Source organism: Musa acuminata, chromosome BXJ2-10, assembly GCF_036884655.1.
Source record: "Musa acuminata AAA Group cultivar baxijiao chromosome BXJ2-10, Cavendish_Baxijiao_AAA, whole genome shotgun sequence".
NCBI lineage: Eukaryota > Viridiplantae > Streptophyta > Magnoliopsida > Zingiberales > Musaceae > Musa > Musa acuminata.
The window spans coordinates 23,274,279-23,300,736 of record NC_088347.1 but is presented as its reverse complement, the minus strand read 5'-3'; the positions used below and the strand labels follow the sequence as shown (position 1 = coordinate 23,300,736).

The 26,458-nt window shown below is 35.2% G+C and overlaps 2 protein-coding genes across 5 annotated transcripts; one reads left to right on the top strand and one right to left on the bottom strand.

Moving 5' to 3' along the window:
- The first annotated feature begins 3,795 nt into the window (after positions 1-3,795).
- Positions 3,796-6,064, top strand: LOC135625622 (transcription factor HHO2-like). The gene is made up of 5 exons (XM_065130662.1): positions 3,796-4,096; positions 4,189-4,400; positions 4,518-4,932; positions 5,174-5,250; positions 5,351-6,064. Exons 1-5 carry the CDS (start codon positions 3,883-3,885, stop codon positions 5,618-5,620), a joined length of 1,188 nt encoding a protein of 395 aa, XP_064986734.1. The 5' UTR covers positions 3,796-3,882; the 3' UTR covers positions 5,621-6,064.
- Positions 6,065-8,205: 2,141 nt separating this feature from the next.
- LOC104000556 (probable LRR receptor-like serine/threonine-protein kinase At1g56140) lies at positions 8,206-25,562 on the bottom strand. Of its 4 annotated transcripts, XM_065128279.1 has the most exons (19): positions 25,271-25,562; positions 25,012-25,174; positions 24,846-24,917; positions 24,515-24,586; positions 24,338-24,409; positions 24,128-24,199; positions 23,805-23,876; positions 23,572-23,643; positions 23,402-23,473; positions 22,700-22,771; positions 22,536-22,607; positions 18,850-18,921; positions 17,136-17,210; positions 13,774-13,839; positions 13,649-13,687; positions 10,173-10,231; positions 8,976-9,343; positions 8,691-8,886; positions 8,206-8,600 (listed from the first exon to the last, which is right to left on the bottom strand). In XM_065128279.1, exons 1-19 carry the CDS (start codon positions 25,368-25,370, stop codon positions 8,416-8,418), a joined length of 1,971 nt encoding a protein of 656 aa, XP_064984351.1. In that variant the 5' UTR covers positions 25,371-25,562; the 3' UTR covers positions 8,206-8,415. The 4 variants fall into 4 exon arrangements, with proteins under 4 accessions (XP_064984351.1, XP_064984352.1, XP_018674261.2 ...); XM_065128280.1 differs by lacking the exon at positions 22,536-22,607; XM_018818716.2 differs by lacking the exons at positions 8,206-8,600; positions 8,691-8,886 and having other exon boundaries at positions 9,076-9,343; positions 10,166-10,231.
- Between the last annotated feature and the right edge of the window lie 896 nt (positions 25,563-26,458).

Sequence of the window (26,458 nt, the reverse complement as noted above, 5' to 3'; positions counted from 1 at the left end):
ATGAATGGGTCCGATGTATCTTTCTAAGTCGGATGCAAGATATTGTGCTCACATGCAGTAGTGCAAAGATGGTTGGTGGTCCAAAATATAAAGGGCTCTTTTCCGACATCAATGCGTCACTCGATTGGCTTGGCTGAGGTTGACCACAAGGCTATTGAGATAGAGGAGGTTCAAGGAAATAGCTTTCCGGCATATGTCCAAATAAAATTATCACAAGATGATCATGATTTAATGATTTGATCATCGTTCCAAATTCTCTCTCTCTCTTCTCTCTCTTTCTCTTTTTGTTTGGTTGATCACCTTTGTTCTATCACTAAATAGTGTCTTTGTTCCTTTCATTCTTTTTACCATTGTCTTTACTAGTTTAGAGAATAAACTTAACCTCTTTTACATTAATAAGATTGGTCTCTATTTTTTTTTGAAGAATAAATAGTGAAGATTCAGAATCTATTATCAATCGTTAGAGTAATATCATCTAAGATGCAAGAATAATATATTTTTTTTCTTAAAAAAAATAATCACCGTAAACTTTGACTATGATACGAAGACTCATACCTTCTAAAATATTTAGTAAGAAATAAAAAAAAAATATCATAATAAAAATATTTGCTATATGCTCTTAATTCAACACACTTCGCTTTCAAGTAGATATTGAAGCATACTATCCTAATACTATTGTTTGATCATATCGTTGGATCATTTATCTTTCTTGAAATCATAGTTTTCTTGACAATAAAGCTTCCCTTAGCTACCAAATAACGTTAGGTTGGTAGGAGATTCCAATGTCACTATGAAACCTAAAAAGTACATATCTTATCCTTCTTTCACTTCCAATGGAATTGAGACCCTCTCCATAGATTTTATGGCCACAAAGCACTCATAGAACACTTTTTAGGTCCCATTAGAATTAGGCATGTTATTCACAACAAAAAAATTGGCCATTAGCTTTAGAATGTCTTCCATTTACTAAAGGATTTCGTAGCAATGAATGTTGTTAGTGGCTAAGCTTTGCTTCTAACCACAAAAACTTGTTTTATCACCAAAGCTCTTTTCTAGTAATTGAAACTATAGATTTTAGTGTATTTTGATAGAGGATTCATAAAATTAATCCTCGAATTTTGGTTTTCTCTCCAAAATTAGTTATTTTGATGGTCCCAAAAAAAAAAAATGGTTTATTAATTTTATGTTTGACTTTAACTTTAAAGGTTTAAACTAAAATGTAAATGATTAATAAAATTGTTACGTACATTGTATATCAAAAAAAAAAAAATTAAATTTAATATTTAATATTTAATTTACATATCGATACATAAATTCATATATACATGGATCTACCGATCAACTCATTATACTTTATATATTTAACGAATATGAATACCATTCACAATTTAAGAGTTTTAAATGAGATAAGAAAATTCAATAGTGAAAAAATCCAACACCGTATTATATGTTCTTAAATAAATTTAATTTTTATTTGACACGTATTATGAGACTAAATTAGGTATCATTATCTCCCTCGCTTAAGACTTGATGTACAATCGATACTTCTCTATTCTTATTAACCCATTAATACCAAATGAAGACGACAATGATAAATACGGTTTATTCTCATCAGTTCAAAATTGTATGTACTGTAATATAATAATAGATATTCTTTTATTCTCATCGGTTCAAAATTAAATCTCTCTCCTAATATAATTTTGATATCATTCATCTGATTCTATAGGATGATTAACCCATTAATACGACGATAATGAATGCGCTGTTATTGGTTCAAAATTTGATGTCTAAATAGTAGATTGGATTTGAATTTTAGGTTTATAATGACAGTAGCTCGCATTCCCTGTAGCCTCGAATGCATATTTGTACCATTAAAAATAACGAAAAAAAGAAAAAGAGGAATCTTTGATGACACTATCGGATTGTCCATTAGCTACTACAAAGAATCTTTCCTCTCTCCCCCAATCTTGTCAGAATAATTATGAGAGAATATAGCACACATACCCAAACAACCTTCTGAACCCTAAATTTGCGGTATCTGTGCAAAGCATCGACATCAGAAGAAACATCAACGAACGTGGTTCCACCACGTGGCGGACAAGAAGGAAATCCCACGAAGAAGAAGGAGTCTGTCCGTCCATCTTCGTGTTTTCTGCACCATCAAAAGGTACGAACTATAATTAAAGAAGGAAAAAAGGGCATCAATTCACGTCATGACGACGACAAGAGCGTGCATGGGAGGGTAGCTTGTACGCGCCACGTGTCGCCTTCTGGCTGGGATTTGATGAGGCGCTTGCACGCTGTTGTTTACTTAACTCAAACACCTCTTGGTTCGACGTAAAATAACAAGCATGCCATTACCGAAAGGATGATTAACAATTCGTTTTAGGTTGGAAGGGGGAAAAAATTAAAATACAGGGGATTAATTTGAAAAGAATTTATATTTTGAAAGATAAAATAAGAATTGAAATGGATGGGTGTGATGTGAAATTGAGGATGGAAAAGAAGATTTTGTTCTTTCATCTCTTTGATTATACAGAACATTAAGATTTCAATTGTTATGATTTGTTAATATAATATTAGTTGTATGTGTGATGATCTCTCTAGAATTTTAATCAACTATAAAACTATTTTTTTTTAAAATTTAGATTTCAATTGTTTGATGTGTGGGAGACAACGACCAACTTAGATCCGATCTTTCTATAATTCAAGTAGAGAAAATAATCTATAAAAATTATGTCAAAAGTATGTTCGTTAAAATTCTTTTAATACTTAAGATTTGGAGGATACAAGAGTAATAAAAACAAGAATCTTATGAGATTGGATCCATTGTCAAGAATAGACTACTATATATCATGAAAGTCAATAAATCATGTATTTGGTATGAAATTACGATTATGAGGGAGTGGTCCACATTGATGTTGGAAATTAGAGATTAACATGTTAAACAATTATGCTGATATCATATCAGAAGCATGATAGAACGATCGTCGGACCAATGTGTCAATTTGATTACGTGTTTGATACGGTACGATGTTATTGGATATCCATATATCGTAGCTTCTTATCAATTTCATTTGTAAGAAGATATATGAATTTAGTGTATCTTATGCCATCATTATAGTGACCATGGTGGATTTAATAAAACCTTGAGTTTGAAATTTAGTTGATACTATGTTTACCAATCAAAATTTATGATTTTATCAAGTCGGATCATATGATCAATATTATTTTTTTTATCTCACTTATTAGGGTTTGAAACCTCACCCAATCATGACTACTTAGTTATTAAAATATTTATTAAATTCTATATTTATCATCCTATCTTTTTATAAAAAAAATATATATTATTTTTGAATAATAGGAGACAGAGTTGGTACCATATTGGTCTGATAAACAAAGGAAAATGATATCAGATTAAAATTTTAATTTTGGATATTGTGATTATAGCACAAAAGTAAGTGAAATATATATGTGTGTGTGAAGTCCCTTCTACAAATCATCTCGCGTTACCATAATATAAATCTTTTTTCCTTTCAAAATTCCAAGTACCAAAAAAAAGAAAAAAAAAAACACCGATCGAAATAAAATGAAAAAGAAAACAGTAAAAGAAACTTAGAAGATTCCGATCCAACTCGGCGACTCGGATCGCCGCGTGGGACGCGTGTCTCCGCGTGACACGTTACGCGAGGACTCGAGGCTGATATTTCCCGGTTCACCTGAACCGGACGGGTTTCGTCCGACTGTCTTCCTCACTTGTGGTGTGTATAAAAATGGACGTCTCTCTCGCTCTTTCTCAACTTTGTTCTCATCTTCCACAGGGCTGGAGATCTGCGAAAGGAGGAGAGAGAGAGAGAGAGAGAGAGAGAGAGAGAGACGGAGATGGGACCGTCGGTGGCCGGTATCGGGCTGGACCTGAATCTCTGTGCCATGACAACCGTCGGCGGCTTCCTCGAGGAGGCGGCGGCCGCGGTCGAGAGCGTAGACAGCAAGGTCGCGAAACTGGAGGAGTCCGTGAGAAGTCTGGAAGAGGAGAGGAGAAAGATCGAAGCTTTCAAGCGCGAGCTCCCTCTCTGTATGCTTCTCATCACAGATGGTACGGATTTTATGTAATTTTTAGATTTCTGAGCGATTTTTTATGTAAAAGTTGGATTTTTATGCTTCGTCGGAATTTTTTTTGAGCTGCAGTAATAGAGGGGTTGAAGAAGGAGCTTGAGAGGTGCCGAGGCGAGAGATTCGCTCGTGCCTGCGAAGCGCACAATCCCATTAACAGTAAGTGCGGTGAGGAGGGAGGGGTGAAGCTGGAATCAGAGAGCAAGAACAAGACCAGATGGATGAGTTCCGCACAGCTGTGGACTACAGTGAATAACGATAAGGATGATTATAGCATCACGGAAGAGGTATAGAGGATAAGAGGAATTTTGATGGCAGTTTCTTTGGATTAAGTTGCTTTCTCTTTTTTGATGCTTTGTGTTGTTCTGTTTCCTTCTGAAGTGATTGTTTGCTTGTGATGGCAGAGAAATGCAAAAGCCGCTCGCCGTGAGGAGGAGAGCTTGTTCTCAGAATCTAAAAGCCGGAGGCCGGTGGGCGCATTCGTGCCGCTTAAAGGCATGTCTCCGTTTGTGATGAACTCTAAGGAGGAGGTGAAGCCGAGAGTGATGTTGCCTGACCTCCCTCTGCCGTCACCTGCGGTCAAAAACGCCTTTTGCCCTATTTCTGCCGTCGCGGAGGACCATTCTCTCAGTCTCTCGGGTTCTCAGGGAGTTGGTGGAGCTGCGGCATCGGCCCTGGCGATGGCAGGCACCTGCCTTAGCTTGCAGGTGCAGCAGCAGCAGCAGCAGCAGCAGCCACCAAGAAAAGCAAGGCGTTGCTGGTCGCCAGAGCTGCATCGCCGGTTTGTCCTTGCTCTCCAACAACTCGGTGGTGCTCAAGGTTGTCTTAATTTCTCGTATTCTCTCACGTATCAAGAACTGGAGTCGATAATGAATAGCCTCAAAATTTCTCATACTACAGTTCTAATTTCCTTGACATAGGTAACCGGAAAAGAAATATGTACAAGTATATTGAAGGAACAAGGCATTCATGATTCTTGTTTACAATGATCTGACTGTAGTTATTTTTATGCCGGAGTTAATCCATCACGACTGATCTGATTTCGATGTTCTTGACGCAGTGGCTACTCCAAAACAAATCAGGGAACTGATGCAGGTGGACGGCCTCACCAATGATGAAGTGAAGAGCCACCTGCAGGTGCTTTCTAAATCCTACATCTTTCTTCTCGTGGCTTCCTAATTCTTAATCTCCATTGTTTGTCACTGAATTGACATGATGTTCTTGTTTTCTGCCTCAGAAATATCGATTGCATGCACGAAAAATGCCTAATTCTTCACCTATTGTTGATCAACCAGTTGTGGTTTTAAGAGGACTGTGGGTTCCTCCAGAGAATTACACTACTTCACCACAGCAGAGTGTTTCACTTTCTGGCTCTCCTCAAAGCCCTCTTCAGCTAGCTGGATCTAATCTAGCAGTATCTGCTACTGCTGGAGATAGCTGTGAAGAAGATGGGAGGTCAGAGTGCTGTAACTGGACATGGGGGGAAGTTTCTGCTGAACATATTTAGCAAGAGGTTTTAGAATCAGAGAGTTACTATGTGAAGAGAGGATTTTAGGTGAACTATGAAGAGTGACATATTACTCCCATTGTATAGAGATATTTCAGAGTTTTGAAGAACTTGCAGGATCTGATCAGATTGGAGAATGATACGAGAAAAAGGGATCACTTATGCTGAGTAGAGGAGTCTTAGAGTTCATCCTAAAGTGTTTTTGGTAGCTCATGAGTTTTCTTCCTTAATTTTTGGACCGGGATAAGCCGAGAGTTGGTTTTTGATGTTTCAACATCTCTTATTAGTGCCACTTCCTCTTGAACGAAAACACAAAAGAGGTTCTGCTGGTTTTGAACATGATGTGTCTTAGAATTTTTCAGCCAAAGTTTGGTTGTGTTCCATTTTTTATCGATGTCACAGGAAATAATACTACGTTTGGTGCTGATGCTACCGAGCAATTAAGATTGTGGTCTGTTCTATGATCTCAGTTCTTGTCCTGATATGAGATTAATTAGCAGAAAGTTATAGCTACAGCTGATCCGAAACTAATGTTAAGATTTAAAATTTTGTACTATACCAATGTACCGAGCTTTATTTGATATCGTATGCTACGTCTAATTTAAGCATAAAATCCTTCAAAAATATCTGAAAAAAAAGTTAGGATAAAATTTTTAGTATAGATTTAACATAATCAATATAAATTAGGTAAGAATAGAATATCTTTTTGAGGAATAACTTTATGTAAAATTTATAATTTTGATCAAATATATGTCAAATTATGATGAAATCATCATTAAATACATTAATCACATGATTAATATAGTTAATTATTTATTAATTTTTTTAATACTATAAACATATCAAACACCCTAATTTGTATTAAAGACATTGAATTGATCTAAAATTAATATTAACTTATCATTAAAATCACTAATCATAATATTAAATAATTTTAATAAAATATAATTAAACCTATTTTATCATCATAAATATGTGAAACGTATGAAAGAAATATTAAATATGTAATTTTGATTAAAAAAAATACATATCTCTTGATTAATTTTTTTTTAAATTCTCTCAAATAAGCCTTGATTTAATTTACAAATAATTGTTTTGTAGAGTTTAGGAAAGCAAATGTGAGAATAAGAAAGAGAATGCGTTACAGATTAGTAATGATCAAAATTTTGATCATTACCACATGATACAAACTTGTATCATCCGATACGAAGCTATATCAAGCGTATCACTTGGTAATGAACGGTTCGCATACTGATCTGTTGACGAACCGATATGTACCATTCGCGTTATGGTATTAGAGTATTATCAGTACCATTTTCTTCTACCTTTGAGAGAACATTATCTCATTCTATCTTTCATGATCAGTTGGGATGAACATCCTCCACCAGTGATTATTTCATGGTGTATCATCACTCCTCTGTTCATGAGGCCAGATGTTTGTAACATTGAAGGTTGCAGCTTTTTCTTATACATTAGAATTGCTTAAAACTTCAAATAATTTTGCAGCATTTAATATGAAATGCCACAATCTTTCAGAACCAGCACTCTTAACATGCTACCCATACACTTACTGCAATATAATCTTTGCTTCTTTTTCCTCACTGCTTATCAAGCTCATCTGCATTGTTTGCTATATAGAAGAGCAGAGAAAACCTAATTTTTGCGTCTGCTCATGACGTAGGACCAAAGCATCAAACATCTTTCAGATACAGAGGTGTCTCCTGTAGAGAACTAAGTCATGTTTTCTGCATGTATCTGCTTTGAGTGACAGAATGGAACCTCCCATTGATTCTACCTAGTAGTTGCCAGTGGAATGCCCATTTACCTCACCTGATATCCCCAGCTGCCATCTGAGATCTTCCAACACTTCTTTGTTGACCTTGTCTTTAGCTATTGGTCATGACAACATTTACTTTTATGTCTCATCATCCATTTGCATTCCTGAGTGAGGAATATTAGGACCAACTCTAGATACAGAATCAGGAGGGTTAAAAGATCAATGAGTTTGTCCTAAGACTCTCAGTATAAGAGAAGCTGTTTATGTTCATGCTGCCATTTGCTAGATGTTGAGATACCCAATTCTTCAAATGGCCATCAGCATCAATAGCCAAAGGCACCAGTGCAAAAGCTCCCAAGTACTTAACAGAAATGGAGATGAATGAAACCTCTTTATTCTCTTCCATTATGGACATCCTAAGATACAGATAGGTGCAACTCTCCTTCAGCTTTGAGGAGGAGCAAAAGAAAGAAATTTGTTTAGAGAATTTATAAGAAAAAGGAAAATAATAATTGTGGCTGGTGGAAGATAGATAGTTCCTTGTGCAATAAAAGGGCTCTCTATCAACCCAACAATTAACACTTAATCATATAAACCATCAATAACATAATTAAAGAACAGCCAAAAAATAAAAAAAAAGAATAGTTAAAGATCACATAGTTGAAGAAGGTATTAAACCAGTTGAAATGATCATATACAATCTCAACTCGATAATGTAAGTCACTTCTTGGACTAAACTATCAGGCATCAAATAAGAATGCACCGTGATCACAGGCAAATTAAGTTTTAAGATAACACCTGTCAGCAATGAGGGTTTACATACAAAGATTATTATGATAAAGTCATATTTACATTGACTCGGCATCCCAAACTCAAATACACATTTACAGGTAAAATAATACATTTAGAGATGTTAAAGGATCAATTGACAGTATTCATATGAACACACAAAGAACCATAGACAATTCCTACAAATAATACATGGCGTGATATAATGAACAACATAGCGTGCAACATATCAACTTTGCTTTGCAGTATTTGTACATACTTGAACATGGTCCAAATCAATTCGTTTCCACCACAGATAAACAATTGATGACAGTATTATCACCGCAGCTGCACAGCCTGCTGCAATTCCTACAATAATTCCAGCCCTTCTCTCATTGTGGCTTGATGATGTTGGTGACGGTGTGAAATGATCTTCTGGTAAAACAGAAAAGCAAGCAGAGAGAATGCTATTTATGTTGCACATAAAAACAAAAATAAAGAAGAAATGACAGTTGAAGATAGAACCTCGGGTAACATTTATTGCAGACACCAATGGCCCATAAGTTCCTTTGGCTGGTATGCAACAAGTTCCTCTTCCAGACCAGAGCAAATGTATATCCAATATGTTGTTGGCAACAGTGATTTTGTAGGTCTTATTATAAGGTTTTTTAGATCCTTTTGCCTCCGCAATTATATTAAAATCTTGTTCAACTAATTGATTCTGCACATTGTTCACATAAGCAAAATGCAATGAAGTTATCTCATGCAACCTTTTTCTCCCAATAGTTTATATTCAAATCTAGAAAGTACCTGAATATAAATGTTAAATATCCGCCTTCCTAGACCAGTCCAAGATGGTGTATCATCCATGACAATCTCAGCAAAGAAGAGTTCCACCTTGTAAGTTCCATTTTGCAAACCAACCACATAATATCTCAAGGACCTTGTTGAAATTCGTGCTGTTTGATATAACTTTGGCATGGGTTCATCTGTGTTCACTATAAAATTGGAACCATTGGACTTTGAAATGAAAGATTGACTACTGCTCACAGCCCATCGATGGTTACTGCTAATGTAAAAGTCTGCCATTCCTAGAGGTGTAGTGTCACTAAAGAAATCAATTCCTGACAAAGACAACTCTTTCCCACCGCAATTAACAGAAAATGAACCCACAGCAGCTGCATTGAGAAGTTGGAATGAGACTACACATACTGTTAGGAATTCAAAAGATAGCATATCTGGGCAATGAATGATTTATATGAATTATGTACATTGCCAAAATAAACTGGAATAAGCACAGTGATATTTTGACTAGCCATGCCAGTCATTGCTTATATATATTTCCTCGACTTACTTTGCAATTTGTAAAATTGTTTAGACTTTGGTATGCAAACTGAGATTTTGAAGACGAAAGGATGAAGCCTTATAATATTATGGGTCTAATTGCTAGCCTAAAACATAGAAGAAACAAAAAAAAAAGCAAAATTTCCTTCCCGTCGATAAGATCATAGCATTATAATATTTTTTATGAAACCAAAGTCTGAAAATAAAAATTGTAGGCATATAATGGGCTAAATCATAATTTGATACCAGACACCAACAACCAGTCCTCTATGTGAAATGAGCATGAGTCAGACCTAATAAATGAACTAAATTTGTTGATGAACCAATTGATTTGCTTGCACTCTTCTGCATTAACAAGGAGCAATAATTAGTTCTTGCAGTTCATTAATTATAGCCAATCAGATATGAAGATTCATATGATCACTACTCAGGTAAATGCTACCCTGGATTCTTCTTTCTTCGGGTTGATAAGATCCCCATCATAACAATATAATTGATAGGACTAATTCAATAAATGATAAAATAATAAACACTGAAGTTAAAGTGATAAAAAGAAAATGCAACTCAAATATGTCTGACGATGTGCAAACTTGATAGTGATAGATAATAAATAATTAACAGGCACGAGAGCTATGATGCATCAAAAAGCACATTACCACATACAGCGATTGTTGCTAGTGCATGGACTTGATTCAATTTCAATGCATTTCAGAAAAGGTTGGCTGCATCATGAAAGAAGAACTACTCAATTAGTACTCAACATTGGCATTGACAATATATCAGAAACATTTCTGTTGCTAACTTTGTCGATTATAAATGTGGCACAGTCAGTGTTCTAAATTGGCTGCACATGATGTGATCATGGCTTGAACTGCACAATGACCATTGTTTATTTTATAGCTTCTGTAGACCATTGAAATATGCTCTAATTAAAAGATGTCCCTGCCCTTTTGAAGGCACAGTTTGCTTCCTACTGTTGGTGATCATGCACCTAAATACATCTTTCTAGTATTTTTACAATGGTGCAGATAGTAGAATATGTTGCAGTCCAAAGAAAATCATAAAATAATCACTGATGATGCCTTGATGACCACCAATAAGCATACAAACAACAATAGCAACAAATCCTAATGTCTCAACCATTCGGAGTCAATTATATAGATTGAGCTTTGTGCAAATCAATATCCTTAATTAAATAAAAACATTAAAATATTTCCTTATGATTTCTATAAAATTTTTCTAGGTCCATATCATCTTAGATAAATTTTCATCATTTTATCCCCTACCCTGTCAAGGTTACGTGTAAATGCTCTCTAATACAAATATTTTCTTTTCAACCTTTCCTATTAACTTCACACATTCTTTAAAGAATAGACCTTCAATTATCAACCTATAAAATGGCAGTGATACTTGCAGGGTACTTGGAAATGCCATAATACGTTTGTAGGGTTCTGGTCTAGCACAACCGTAGGAAGAGGAATTAATGTTCATAAGATCTCCCTGGTGGTTGAGCCTCTGGATAATCTGTATATCACAGATTCACCACATTGTTACTGAAGAAAAAGGAAAATCCCCCTAATTTTGATTTATAACTTTGTCCTACTTAGGCTGTCATGTGTTGTTACTTTGGTGTTCTTTTTTTTTTCGGTGGCATAGCTTGAATTATTGAAAATGGTTGATCAGGTCAATAATTAAATGTCAAATCATAGTCAGCAGACTAAGGCTTTTCCCAAACTTATGTTTCCTTTTTTCTCTCTCTGGACCATGCTCAAGAAACCCAATAGTTCGAACCTAATAGTGAATAGATTATATTATACACTCAGTAATACTTTTAGGTAGATACATGCTCCTAGAAAAGGAAACATAGAAGTAATAAACTATCTCGAGTCCCATAGCCTTATAGATGCTCTCTTTCTTGTACAAAAGAGTAGAAGAATCTAACAGTAACATCTTGCCCTCTTTGAAATCAGTTTGACTAATGTTACACCTAAAAACATTTTGATACCACACCTGAACCCATTTTGGCTAACTATGGACAGCCTAGGCAAGGCAAGTCAAAACCCAAGGCACACATGGGGGGTTGTGACTAGCACCTGGGATGCCCAAAGCCTATGAACAGCCAATGGGAGGGTGCCACGTTCCATATTAGCTTTTCAATCATGCATGGTAAACTCTGTAGACAATGGATATAATTTAAATAATTAGTGGAAATCCTAGTTGGACTAAATCTTGGAACAGTCCAACCTTATTTAATTAAAGCAGTCATATCTCCATTAAAATCATGGATTTAAATGTCACCTGGATTGGTACATATTGGATAATATGCAGTTATGCACAGGTCCAATGCAATATGGGCATGCAGACTGCCCTATACTTGGTTGTCCGGCAAAAAGCCAGGCCTTACTGCCCAGTTTAGAACATAAACCAGGCCTGAACTAGGTGAAAAGCTCACCTGTGGTGACCAGACTCTGAATAGACCTGTTGAGTCTCCTATGAATTGTACAAGAGAAGGATAGTTTTTGGAATGTCCATTGATGTTTCTGATCAGATTCATAATATAGTATACATAGAAGTTTTGATTACATTTTCTTGATTTAGGATTTATAATATAGTATTCAGATTCTGCATGTGCAACTTTTTGGAATAGGCAAATCCAAAAACATTTTTTAATTAGGATAAACACAAAGATAATTAACCAAACACAAAAATGCTCTCAACTCCTAATAATTCTTGCTTTCCAACCCAATGTAATTTTGATTAATAACTAGTTAGGTTGGGTGCACCTCATTGTTTAAAATGTCAATCAGCATATCCAATGGTATTTATTGGTTCAACCAAGCAACTAAGGGAACCATCCAACTCAATATACTACTCATTTTTCTTTATATATAATTTTATTCAGTGATATGAGCAGTACAATTAGCATACAACCCAGATTAACACGGCACTAGGTTGACGAGTTGTCAAAACTGATATCAAATCTGTATTTAAACCTTGGTTTGCCCCATTACACCAGCAGGCATGTTTGAAAATGGTTTTTTGGCTTATTTTGACCACCAATGGTATATTTTCAGCAGCCTAAAGATGGTAGCTAACTTTGAACATACATTTGTTACTTTTGAGGTTTTACAGGGATGTATATGTAAAATCATGATTTTGAGGATATATTCATTATTTTGTATTTTTGAAGGAATATATAAGGACCCCAATATATATCTAGCACTCTTCTCACTTTCGCCAGTTTTTAACCTCAACCTTCATCTCCAAAATACTTCTTCATGTCGTGCTAACATCTCAGGCTCAACCTCCAGTTTTGTTTTGTTTTGTTTTGTTTTTTCTCTTTTGCCCATTACCTATTTTGCCAAAGTTCTTCCTCCTCAATAGCTTTAGTTTTGTCTCTGGTATCCATTAAATTTAGATAAACATCCTACCTCTTCTTTTCTTACTTTCTTATATCACTCAGCTTCTTCAATCAAGAAGCCATGATGCCACCAAATGACACCCCTTTTTGAAGACATGATTTAAGCATACATTAAAATATTGCTTCTGGCTGGATGCACTTATACAGTAGCAAGGTAAACTTTCCCTCCTGTTAACCTGCCTCCTAGGTTTTGCTGCAGATTTCACCTTGTCTTAGCCCTGAATATTCTCTCACCAGGATCCATGGAAATACACATTATATTATTGTTTGTATCAAGCTGATAATTAGCAATATTATATGCATGAAGTCTAATTTATTTTATGTTATTCTCTATTTCTGACCCCCATTTTTAAATGGCACTCCTATGTGGACTTTCTCTTATGGTAATTCTAAATCTTATTCATTTTGCACGTTTTTCAGAAATTAATTTCAATTGCATATGTAACTAAATGAGAAGAACCATAACAAATTTTTTACCTTTTGTTCACCAATAAACTAAACCTAACTAAGAAAAAGAAAAGTGACTCAAAAGAAAATATTTAGTAGCACCTTTGTATTCCATATACTAGAGAGCCGCAACAAAGTGAAATATGTGCAGATAAGAAGTTATCAAAGAATTGTAACAAAGTGAAACATACGCAGATGTTTCTTCTGTAGTATAGTAGTTAAACATCCAGTAATTCAGTAATAGTAATCAATCTGTAAATAGCTTACCTACCTATCACTTTGTTTGTTCATTGAAGTTCCAATGTAATTCCTAATAGAAAATGAAACAAGAACAAGACACAAAGTCAAAACAGGTGTATCAAAATGGTATTACAAGAAAAGAAAGATATCACATACATTGATAACTCTTCCCTTAAATCACTGCTACTAAGAGATCCGGAGATATTGTTGAAGGAAACATCTCTGCCAATCATGTCAAGGACATACATCAAAAGTTTGCACATGATATGCCTAGAATTAATAGAAATGGAATTGACGATACTTGAAGAATGCAACTAGAGATAAATGAAAACAGAAACCAAAACAGAAATTATATCGCTCAAGTATAGATAGATTGTATCCTATGTAGACCAGTTTCAGGTGTCCTATATAATTTATGCAGCTGACAAAAGATCCGCTTGTGTGATATTTGAGAATCAAATGTTCTAAAAGACTTTCAGCTTCACCCTTACTGAATTTATTCATTAAGCCCAAATGGCTACCACAACTTGGGGGGGTTATATGTGAGGATACAATAACAGTTTCTGAGCTCCTCACTGGCATACCATTAATGTTTCATTAAGGATTCTGGAGCTCTCCCTAGTATATTCCTTGCCTCCTCGACTGAGTTTTTAAGCTCCATTCTCTATTTATTAGATAGCCTTTCTTGTATCTTGAAGTTGATTAATTGAGAGCTTAAGCTCTTTTGTGGTGAGGTATCCATGTGAAGGGATCATCCTTCATGACTAGGGAGGAGGTTGAGCACTTTTCCACATTAGTACAAGGCTTGCCTTTGTCCAAAAGAATATGCATTAGTAAGCTGGAGAACAGGGACCTTAATCATCACAATGGATAGTCATTGTAGTAGCACATGAACACGGTCGTAGAGGTGGCAAAGAGTCCATAGACCAAGGTTCGCCGTATCGTACCGTACTGGCGTTTCGACCCGGGCTCGGTATGGTACGGTACCAGTGTACTGGGCAGTACATCAGGGCGTACCGAGCGGTACACCCTGGTGTACCGAATAATTTTATATTTTTATACTATAGCACTGTATCACTACTGTAGCACTATAGCGGTACCGGACGGTCCACGTACCGATAACCTGTCGGACCGGTACATACCACCCGATACGGGCGGTACACTTCGGTATGGCAGACCTTGCCATAGACTATATATGAAATGGAGATTATCCATAATAGTCATCCACATGGAAGACTGTTTCTGTGTAGCACTTCATCTAGCATATTGTTCTTATATCAAGGATTAAAGGCTTGTCACAATTAGAATAAGGTAACTGATGGGGCTTCTTGGAACCAAGAGGAAAGGTCTAATGTCGAGATTGTGGGAGAGAAACAAAGTGGTAATGCCAATAGCTTGTTGTACCAGTCCACACTGCTCAGTATGAAACATATGCACCAGCTAGATGGAACATCAGCAATTCAATACACAAATATATATTGTAATATGAACCAAATGTTAGACCACGGTATACCAACCGGTACAGGTGGGAACTTGTTTGGTACAAGTCAGCATTGGTACAATATGTATCATATAGGTCCTGACAGAAAGTGAGAGAAACTGACAGAGAGAGGAAGATTACCTCTCTCTCTCATGCTCATCTCTCACGTGCCACTCGCTGCTCAGGTTATCACATTTTTGTCAAAAGAATCTATCAAGGTTGTGAAAATTTGGAAGTAGGAGCAAGTTCATTGTGCGCTGGACATGATATGATAGACTTGTCTAAGACTGAAATGTTGGATTTTATGCAGGGTGGGGATAGAGGCAGTTCATATAGCTGTTTATGAAAGATAGAACACGTCTATATTCTACTCAAGGTCTATCATGCTGTAGTATACCGCCCGGTATGGGCAGTACATACCGGTTCGATACGAGACAATATGCGGACCACCCTATATCAGGTAGCCTATGTTATATGACCCTGTATCATTCGATATGGGGTCTGTACCAAACAAAATGGTCGAAATCCGATCATTATCGACCTGTACCGGTCGGTAACGGTTGGATTTCGATTGATACCGATCAAGAGCTAGGATTGATATGATTCAAATGTTCCATTTTACTATTTGAACCACTAGAAGGGTTTTTAAACCCTTTTTACATCCTCATTCTCTCCTCTTTCACTCTTCTAACTCATCTGATCTCTTAGTCACTTTCTCACTCACATATTTCTCTCATATTTGTACTCTCTTAAATTCCACAGAGCTGCGATTGGCCCACCGGTACACCGATTCAAACTGGTAAGGTGAATCTTGATTCTACCTAATACTTATACAAAAGGTTGGAACTTATCTTAATTCAAGATTATAAAGTTGATATGGACTTATTTAACCTTCACTCATGTCTTCCATCTTTTTCATTATTGAAAATTTACTCATACCATATTTACAGTCATTGAGACAACCTGGACAGGCATAGTTTGAAATGACGGAAATAACGGTTGATAGGTTGATATTGAGATTGAATTTTGCGAAGAGAAAGTTACATGAACAGGTGCAGAGTAAGGATCTCCATGGTGAGGCTTTGTTCTTGATTGTCTTTGCTTAGCATTAAGCATTATTCAGTTTTAGTACATAAAAATCAATCATTCGTTTAGTTTACTGAATAACAGATTAAAAATTAAGCATTGTAAATATTACTAACAGTAAAGTAGTAAAGTTCTATTTAAGTTATAAGGACTTGTATAATCTAGAGCCAAGGTATACGACTGAGTTTGTGGCCTAAGCCCGATGAGAATTAGTTCTTTCCTTCTATATTTAGTCTATCCCAATTTGAATTTCGGTGGATATCAGAGTCTGAGTCATACTACATCTAAAGAACTAGCAGTGTGCAGATGTGACTTGTGAGTGTACCAGGTAAATTTTATCTAGATAGCACAAAATAGGAGCCTTAAAACCAAGAGCCTACAAGGAAGCAAAAGCAGAAAAGATAAAGAATTGAAACAGCTTTGCAAAATCTGTTTCTTCTCAGGTTCTAAAATATTTCCATGTATCACTATGAAAACAGTATAAAGGAAGAAACAGAAAGCCAAAATGAGGAACAACGAAATGGTTTTCCTTGTGCAATCTAAGAAAATGTAAAATCTATTGAATAATTGAACAACAAGCCTAAAGGATGAAAAGATTCCTTGATGCACCATTACTTCTAGCAGTGACTAAAAAAATGTCACATGGTCTTACCCAGAAAGACCATGTAGGATGACTTAACTCTAGAAGAGTAATAAGCAGTGCTATTATTTGGCAAATCCGGTTGGTTGAGAAAAGGTTATTATATGAATTTCCTTAAACATTTGGGCTTGGCTTTTCAAAGGTCAACAAAACCTTTGGTACCAGTAAAATTAAAATTCATGATCACAAAATTATATTTAAAATTTTATGAATCATGGAAAAGATATTTATAACACCATGATAATTATATTTGAATACTCCAAGAAAGTTGTAAACAACAGAAACAAATAATCAAGCAATTATTGAACTTACACTGTAGTCAGCTTTTTATTTTCAGTTAAAACTTCACTAGGAAATAAATCACTCAGCACGTTGTTCCCCAGAAACCTGCTCCAAGATAATGAAAGAAACAAAAGTGATGCAGGTTCAAAATGTATCTATAAATCTCAAATTTCTGTATCAGCAACGAACATAGTTTTCAGGACAATTTTGAAGTGCTTGCAGTCAAAATGAACTTATTGTCACATATGAATTATTTACTGCAGATCATCAGGCATGCTAATTTATGCTGTTATACAAGGGTGCTTTTCTCCCTCTAATGTAAATAGTTAAGTCATTCAAAATATATATCCGTATATATATACACAACCAGAACATGCACTAACAATCAAAATAACACACCTGAAAAGTGATATGAAAACCTAAAAAGAACTGACATTTAAGAATTGTGTGCTTCATGGATCTGTGTAGGCAATAATATTGGATCAGGCCACATCTGATACATTCATTTGTCAATATGAAAAGCCAGCAAAGTCATATAAAAATCTGTAGATGTTGTGTCTTGTGCCAAGTGCAATTATTATAAAACACACACAACTTGTAGAATTTGTAGGATGATGTATAATTATTATATTCTGAATTATGTATGTGGAGCATTGATCTTATAAATAAGCCAGCTACTTGTATACACATTCATATTCACAACTATAATCGCAATAAGTTTCATAACTTTAAATGCTAGTTTAACCCAAGGGTCCCAAGTTCATAAAAATGCTTAAATACTGAGTGTTCATACACACAATCTTATTAATGTTGCAGGTGGATATGTAAACTGAAAGTTGTGAGGACTATGAGACTAACGAGTGAGATGTCTTGATAAAGAGATCTCTTTTAAGCTTTGGGACATTTGTTGTATTCTGAGGAACTTGTTACTATAGTAATAATATGAATATTCAGAATTTGCATTTTCATATATGATATTGATGTCATGCTACCAACTTCCTTTAGTTTTCTAATATGATGTTATGGTTATGTGTATTTATTCAGTTTGTGTCCATATGGCACAAGATATCATGATCATAGAAAAATCATGGATATGATGCCAACTTGACAACTCATGGAAAGCATAGTTGCACCTCAATTCTACTCAGGGCTGGGGCATCAAACACATTTCCAAGGAAGAACAAACTATAAATTATATGAGCACTGTATTTTAAAACTTAGGTTCTCCTTTTTTGCTACCATTTGATGTATAATGTTTAAAATTTCAAAAACCTAACTTTATTTGTTGGATTCTAGCATCCAGCATAAATACTTACAAGATAAATTCATCATCTGACTCTTCTGTCATTCATTTTGCAAGATTGCCCAGTCAACTTTGTCCATACAAACATATCAGATATGTATAAGCATTTAAGAAACTTTTCCTATTCCAATCAAGATTTTCAAGCCAATTATTGTTCAGCTATTTATCAATGTCCCATAATATACAACCTTTATGACTAAAATATTCTAAATGTGAAAAGAATGAGAAACTTGCCAAATAGGTAAGAAGAGAAGCTTTGTCTCAAACAATTTTATAGAAAACAGCAACTTAGTAGTAGAAATTGTTAATAGATATACCAAGAACAAGCAAATGGTGATAGATGAGATAAATAAATTTTGAGATCTGAAACTTTTTTTTGCTCACTTACAAATGAGACACCTAATTTGAATAGAGAAAAGATTAAGAAATGACAGAACTCACAGATATCGTAAGGTAGCAAGCTTTCCAAATAAGTTTGGAATAGAACCATGCAATTTGTTGAAACTTAAGTCCCTGAAAGGTAAGCTTGCATCAACTCAAAGGATCTAGAAAAATTCTCCTTTCACAAAGTATGGTTGATGCTAAGAGATGGATATAACTGATATATTTTTATTGCTTATTAGATTTGGATGTCCATAACATGCAAAAAACTGTATGCAACTTGCAATAGTGTGTTGTCATTTATAAGAGTATAATTTTGTGAACATCACTATAAAAAATTGGCAATTAAAACAGTTCAGCATGATATGGCTCATGTTGACCAAAAATTCAATTACATGGGCACAATTGCCACAAGCTTAGAGGTGGATAAAGAAATGGAGGAGCCAAAGTCAGATACATTTGACATTGGGTTTTACCAAGATGATTAGAACTTGATGATAGACTGGCTAAGCAGAAACCAAGATGGTCTATTACTTGAAAACACAGTAGATTGATGATGTTTATCTCAGTTTATTTTGGAAGAGACCAAGGACGACCGGCAGAATGAACCACCACAGTATGAGGGCCAGGGCCAGATGCTAAGCAATGGTCAATCATAGGCAGTCAGCTTTTCGTGGCCCATGGTACAACAAGTTAACCTCAATCATGCCTATAGCATGGCTAGGAGAAAGGTTGGTCATAGCACTTAGTTGACCTCTTAAATATCGTTAAGGAGTAAATGTTATAGGAGCATGATAAGACCCTTTGTCCATCTAATTCCAGTATTTGTGAGGTTCAGAATGACAATACTAAGGTAAAAAGTAAGATGTCTATGAAAATAGTGGTCAAGGTTGGGGGCTTTACATTCCTAATATGAAAAATACAAAGAGACTAAGAGAGAACATGGATTAAGAATTAATGTTTTGTTCATGCCAAGTAAGATGATGGTTATAGTATAGCACATATCATCCATGATACTAGTTAATGCAAGGAAAAACAAATTTCATATGTTTGGTCTTGGTTTGGAATATGACATCAATAATTGGTCTTAGTTTGCTAAATAACAGTGTTTCGTATGGCTCATCATAACCATAAAATCTTGGCAATTTGACTGGTAAACCATCATTATCAACACTTAAAACTAGTTCCACGCTAGCAGTCACAGCAAGAATATTTACCTATCATACCAATAAATTAGCTAGTACCAGAACTAAACTTAGTGACCAAGATGCCAGGACTTTTGCTAGTTTGGTATAACAGAGGCACAATCTATCAAATTCAAATATTGTGGGAGCAATATTATTCATGGGTTCTTCAAAACTCTAAGTATAATCTCCAACCATGTGATGTTGAAACCCAGACAACCCTCCCTGTACAACACAATATTCCTTTAGGTGGTATAATCCACCCAATGATAAGGCATGGCTTCTATAGTGGTCATGTATTCACAAATATTTCACTTGCATATTTGTGACAGATGGGTGATACGTGCATCATGTGCTAACTTCATGCATTGTAGAAGTTTTTATGTATTAATATGTTCATAGTAGGTCATAGAAACTTTTTTTGCTCATTGTCTAAGGCAATAAATAAAACAGGGTATAATAGGGTTTTGATGGTTGAGAACTAGTTTATAAAGTAGAATACCAATTCTGTGCCAGTCCAACTGACAACTGGCATTAATACCATATCAAGATTTCAGTCCTTGACTCAAATGACTATTAAGACATTGGCTGAACAAATCAAGACATACTAGAACATATCGTCGATATGATTGTTTTGTGCTCTTTACAGCTGTCCTATTTGTAATCCATCACTCAAATTGGAGTATTTAGATTAAAGTGCTGAGGCAATCGATAACTGAATTATGTACCTACTTCCAACTTAGCCCATGCGCATCCATCAGTCTTGATATATATGGTGATTGGTTAGTAGGCAAGTCAAAGTTCTTACACAAGGAATATATAAGTTAATTCCTCCAAAAGGGTCATATTAAGATCTCAAAGCACCCTAGACTTTCAACTAGAAAAGTCATATTAAAGTGAACCTCTCAATTGTTAGGCTGGGCAAGTTAATGTGATTCCGTTAAACTAAACAATTTAAAAGAAAGTGAGAAATCCAAGTTGCTAAAGTAGATGAGCCAAAGCAAAGTAACCATGTTAACAGGAAATTAAAAGCAAATCAAACTCCAAGTTATCAACGTAGATAAGTTAAAGCAATGCAACTATCACATTGTTAAACTAGACAAAACAAAGCAGCGATCACTTCAAGTTGTTAAAGTAGGTAATTGGAAACAAAGTCAAATTCCAGGTCCCTAGATTGAGAACTTCAAATATAAGATGAATCTGCACACTCCTAAATAAAAATTTTCATGTTTTCTACCACATCGATGTAGAAGTTGAAGATGGTTTCAATAAAACTGACAAAGTAACACCCATTTATTACCATAATTCTATTATTCTGTTCAAATTGAAATTATATAGATGATGGTATACCCTTTGCTGGCGATGTACCAAATTGCATGTTCGAAGCTTCCCACAATCAATTTCTAACACAGAATTAACTAGAATATTACAATCTCTGTGGTGTATTCATCAAAGCTTAACATGTCACATAGCACAAAATCATTGCCTGTGATATGTGGCATGTGAGACTAATGGAAACAATGATGGTGACTTCACATCATGGCATGCCTATTGCAATACCCATGAGAACCTTTTACTATTGGGTCTACTATCAGCATATCAGTGGTGTTAGGTCGACAATGTGACCAATAGAACCAATATTACTATCCAACTCAATAGTTCTACTGGTTCAACAGTTCAGATAGAACAAGCCTCAAATTATGTTGCCTAAAATACTTCAAAGCTCAAGTTATTAACAGTAATCCTATCAAGCATTATATTCTAATAAAATCTGCCATCCACTAAGAGGAGCATCATACACATGGACCAGATTTAAAGTTAAGAAAGAAAAGCTTAGTTTCTTTATCCATTTTCTTCACTATTTTCCCATTTTAGTTTGATCCTTTAATAAATATAAAAGTTGGACTAAAAGCATGAATCAGTTTCAAAATTATTTTTCTATGTGTGAGATCTTGCTGTTGATACTCATTTCACAGCATTTAACTTATATATATTAAGAGAAGAGTGACCAACATTTGAGAGGAAAATGGGATTTTGGTGTTGCATGGATAACTATATATTCACATGTACAAGTTGATCAAGATTCAGCAATGAGACAGAGAAGGACATATGGGAACATGGTGCAAATTGATTTTACTAATTTCACTGTTGTGAAAATATGAAATATAAGAAGGAATTGTAGGAAGTGGCTTTATAAATAAAGAAAATAGCTTCTACTTTCCTGTAACATTATAAAATGATGCTGTAGAACAAAGTCAAAGACTCAAAATGTTTAATGTGTCTAACATGTGAAAATGACTAACTTTGTACATAGGAATGTAGGTTCCATGCAGCATTACGTGCCTCTAACTGTGAAAATCTACAGAATGCATTGTGACATATTTATTGTAATTCACAGAGAAGATTTGGAAGTCCAAGTAGCATTTCTCCTCAGACATTATGATAAATTAATTTTAGTTGTTTGTGTATTGCATTAACTATTGTCAATTCCCATTGACTTGTTAAATATCAACTATCAAATCCTACGAAAAGAAAGAATACACTATTTGCAGGATAACTCACAGGTAAGCTAGGTTGGAGAAGTTTGCAAGAAAAGCAGGAATTTCATCAGCAACTTGACAGTTTCTCAAAGAACTATAATCACAACACATCAGTAATGTCAATGGTTTCAACCGATAAATATACCAAATATTTCGTTTGAAAAAACTAAGATATATATAACTTACAGAGTGAACAAGCTTTTCATATTCTCTAAGAATGATAAATTAGAATCTGCACCTGATAGATCACCAAGTTTTCTGAAGAAAATGTCAGTGATAAGTGAACTTGATCAAATATATCACTTAATTCTGTGTACTATCTTCTGAGATGAATAATAGAAAAAATGAAATTTGACAAGCCTCCTAGTAAAATCAATTAAAAGAATGACTACTTGCCAAAAAATAGAAGAAAACAAAACGATGGCATAGACATTCAGAAATTCATCTGAGAAACAAAGAACACAAAAATGAAAAATATGATTCTCAATTAAAAGAATGACTACTTGCCAAAAAATGGAAGAAAACAAAACGATGGCATAGACATTCAGGAATTCATCTGAGAAACAAAGAACACAAAAATGAAAAATATGATTCAACACAGTTAAGAATGAGATGTTCTACACAGTTAATAAGTTGCTTCAAACAGCATAATACAGTTTCCTCAATACTCTACCTCACTCAAACTGTAACTCCTAGATTTATCACATTAAATTTCTTACTACCGATGGGGAAATTTACATATTAAATATGTACTAGCTATACTTTTTAGAGTTACATGGAAGGATTCAGACAACTTCTTTGACAAAACAGACATTAAAAACAAGTTTAGGGTTTAGTTAATAAGACCTATTTGGAAAGCAAAGACTGACTGAAATTTTGCATACATACAGAGTTTCCAGCTTTGTTAGTGCTGAGAGCTTTTTGGGGATAGGTCCTTCAAGGAATGTCCCATATATCTGTCTGTAAAGAAGAGGAAAACATGACAAAGATATGCATGATTATGTGTATCCTGTATTTATAAGGAAACATGCACAGGTACACCGAAAATATTGGCCTACAGATCTGTGAGATTGGTAAGCTGTCCAATGGACTCTGGCAAATTTCCAGTGAAGTCATTATCAAAAGCCCATCTGCAATAAAGAAAATTCATATGAACTCCCCTATTCTTCCTTGCAGTCAATATCAAATAGGTGCATGTAGAGGTACAAAAAGGACATTTAGCATGAACACAATATTCTAGAGATGTTAGATAGATCAGACAGAAAATTACACTTTCACGGGAGGTACTTACAGCGTCTTAAGACTTGTCATATTTTTCAAGTCACTGGGAAGTGGTCCACTCAACCCACTGCTGTCAATGTACCTAATGAAATGATGAACACTTAATATATCATATGCTAATACTAATATAAGTTTATTTCTATTTTTCACTTTGATATATTGTAAATATAAGCTAAAAACCACATACACTTCTGGCAAATTGCTTTTTTTTTTTTGCTTTTGTCAAGTCAGGTACTAAATTATGAATCCCAAACAGATGTGATAAATTCCTAGAAATAATTCTTAGACTATGGAAACTAATATTGCAGAAATCTAAATTGATACTACACATACAATTGCTCCAGCAAGGTAAGGCTCCCAACTGTACTGGGAATGCTCCCAGAGAATCTGTTTGTACCCAAACTTCTGAAAACATCAGCGTAACAATAAATTATTTCACAGAACTATTTCTTCTGATTCGGCCACCAATGCAAGTGCCAAAAGAGAGAGAGAGAGAGAGAGAGAGAGAGAGAGAGAGAGAGAGAGAGAGAGAGATCTTCTTACAGATAAGTCAAATTAGTCAGGTTGCCAATACTTGGAGTAATATTACCCGAAAATTGATTTTTGTCCAAGCTCCTAAGTGATGCATTAAAAACAAATCAAGAGTCTATCAATATAATGGATGGAGTTACTGATTCACATAAAAGGAGGAGAATTAACAGAAAGAATGTTAAGAATTACAAGATACGTAAGCGTTTGAGTTTGTGAATGTCATCGGGGATTGAACCATTCAAAATGTTGCGACTCAAGTTCCTGCATCCACAAACTTTAAAGCTCAGTGTGAATTCATGCTAGATGTAAGATAATTTTACAACATAACTTGTGGTACAAAACGGAAGACAATACTACATAAACTAGTTAGTAAATTTCACCTAATATCTATGCTACATCGCTAGCTCTGTCAACTATGCTTCGATTAAAGAAACAAAATCACGGTAAGACTCTCTCTCTCTCTCTAGTGATCAAGAAGAAAAAAGAGAGCTCACAAAAAAAACAAAAAGAGAGAGCTCACAGGTTGACAAGATTGGTCAGATTGAAGAGGGCATCCGGAATCCTACCAGAGACATTCATTTCAAAAACCTTCCTGCAGCCACCAGAGAACGTCATTAGGGAGGCAATAATGCTACCAAGAAGCTCGATTACCGAGAGGAGGACCCAGGGCGAAGAGATACACTCACAATTCGATGATGCTGCAGTTGCCGTTTCGGTCGCACCTGCAGTTGATCCAGGCATTCTGACCATCTCGCCTCCACGGTTCACGGCGGTCGCAGGGATCACTCGACGGTAACCTCTCCCAGGTAGTTATTCTCCATCGTTTCTGAATATTTGTTAATGCTTCCTCTGAAGACAGAAATAGCAAGAACAGAAACTATAGTTAAAGACGAACTGGAAGTCGTCAAAAGAACAAACACGAGAGATCATGGAAAGAGTGGAGACTCTCGGTCGCATTTGTGTAGCTCAGCCCACCACCACCCGGGGTTATAATCGAGAAGACGAAGGCAAAGAGGAAGATGAAGAATCGCATTTGCGGCTCCATCTCTCAAGTGCGCAAGAAGAAGAAGAAGAAGAGATTGAAGGGTGGATTAACTCATTGCAGGGTTGACTGTAGAGCAGAATGGGAATTGGGGTTGGTTATTGATGATGGCCTTTCGGGTTGAGAGAGAGAGAGAGAGAGAGAGAGGTCGTCGTCAGGGCGGGTGGCGAGGGAAGAGTGGTCGGAAGGGCTGATTCTTTCGCCGGTTTTGACCGTTTAATTGATTGTTTTTTTTATGTATTTGTTGAGTTGGATATTTTTTTAGTCGAAAAAAATAAATGAGGAGAGCAAAACTTTCCATACCGCACACTCAGGTCGCAAGTTCCCGTGAAGCGCATCGCAGGAACGCAGCTCACAAAAAAAATATACTCCATCCTTGATAAATGGATTATTTGGAAATATATATATACACATTTATTATTCTTATATAATATAGATATAATAATAATAATAATAATAATAATAACAATAATAATAATAATAATAATAATAATAATAATAATAATAATAATAATAATATACGAAGTCTACGGTTGACGCTTCTGTGCTGGTCAACATCAATTCATATCAGATAAAGTGGAGTGGAAAACATGCATGATGCGAGTGGCGGCTGGATTTGCTTTACCAGGTCTTCGAAGGCTACCAAAGCTCGTCTCATTCCGCATTTAATACTAAGTAGAACAAGTATATGCAAAAGACAAAATGAAAAATGTTTTATTTTACCAATTAATGGTGCTTGAGAAAATAGGTTGGTTAGATGATTTTTTTTTACTCTCATATATCTAAAATATCCTTTTACAGGAACTGTTCCAATATCTTTCCCTCTTTTTTTTTTTTGTATTGTCTGGCTTGTAGACTACTTCTCGACTTTGGTATAGAAAATGAGAAAAATATATACTTTTTTCATAAAACTCAGAGAAAATGTATTAAAATATATAATTAGATTTAAAAATAATCTTATGAAATCTTTCCAAAGCTCAAAAGAGGATATGTAAGAATATACATCACAAATTAGTGCACGAAGCATATACACCATATACCTATGTCAGGAACAACTTCTGATCAATCACAAATCATTGCAAGGCGATACA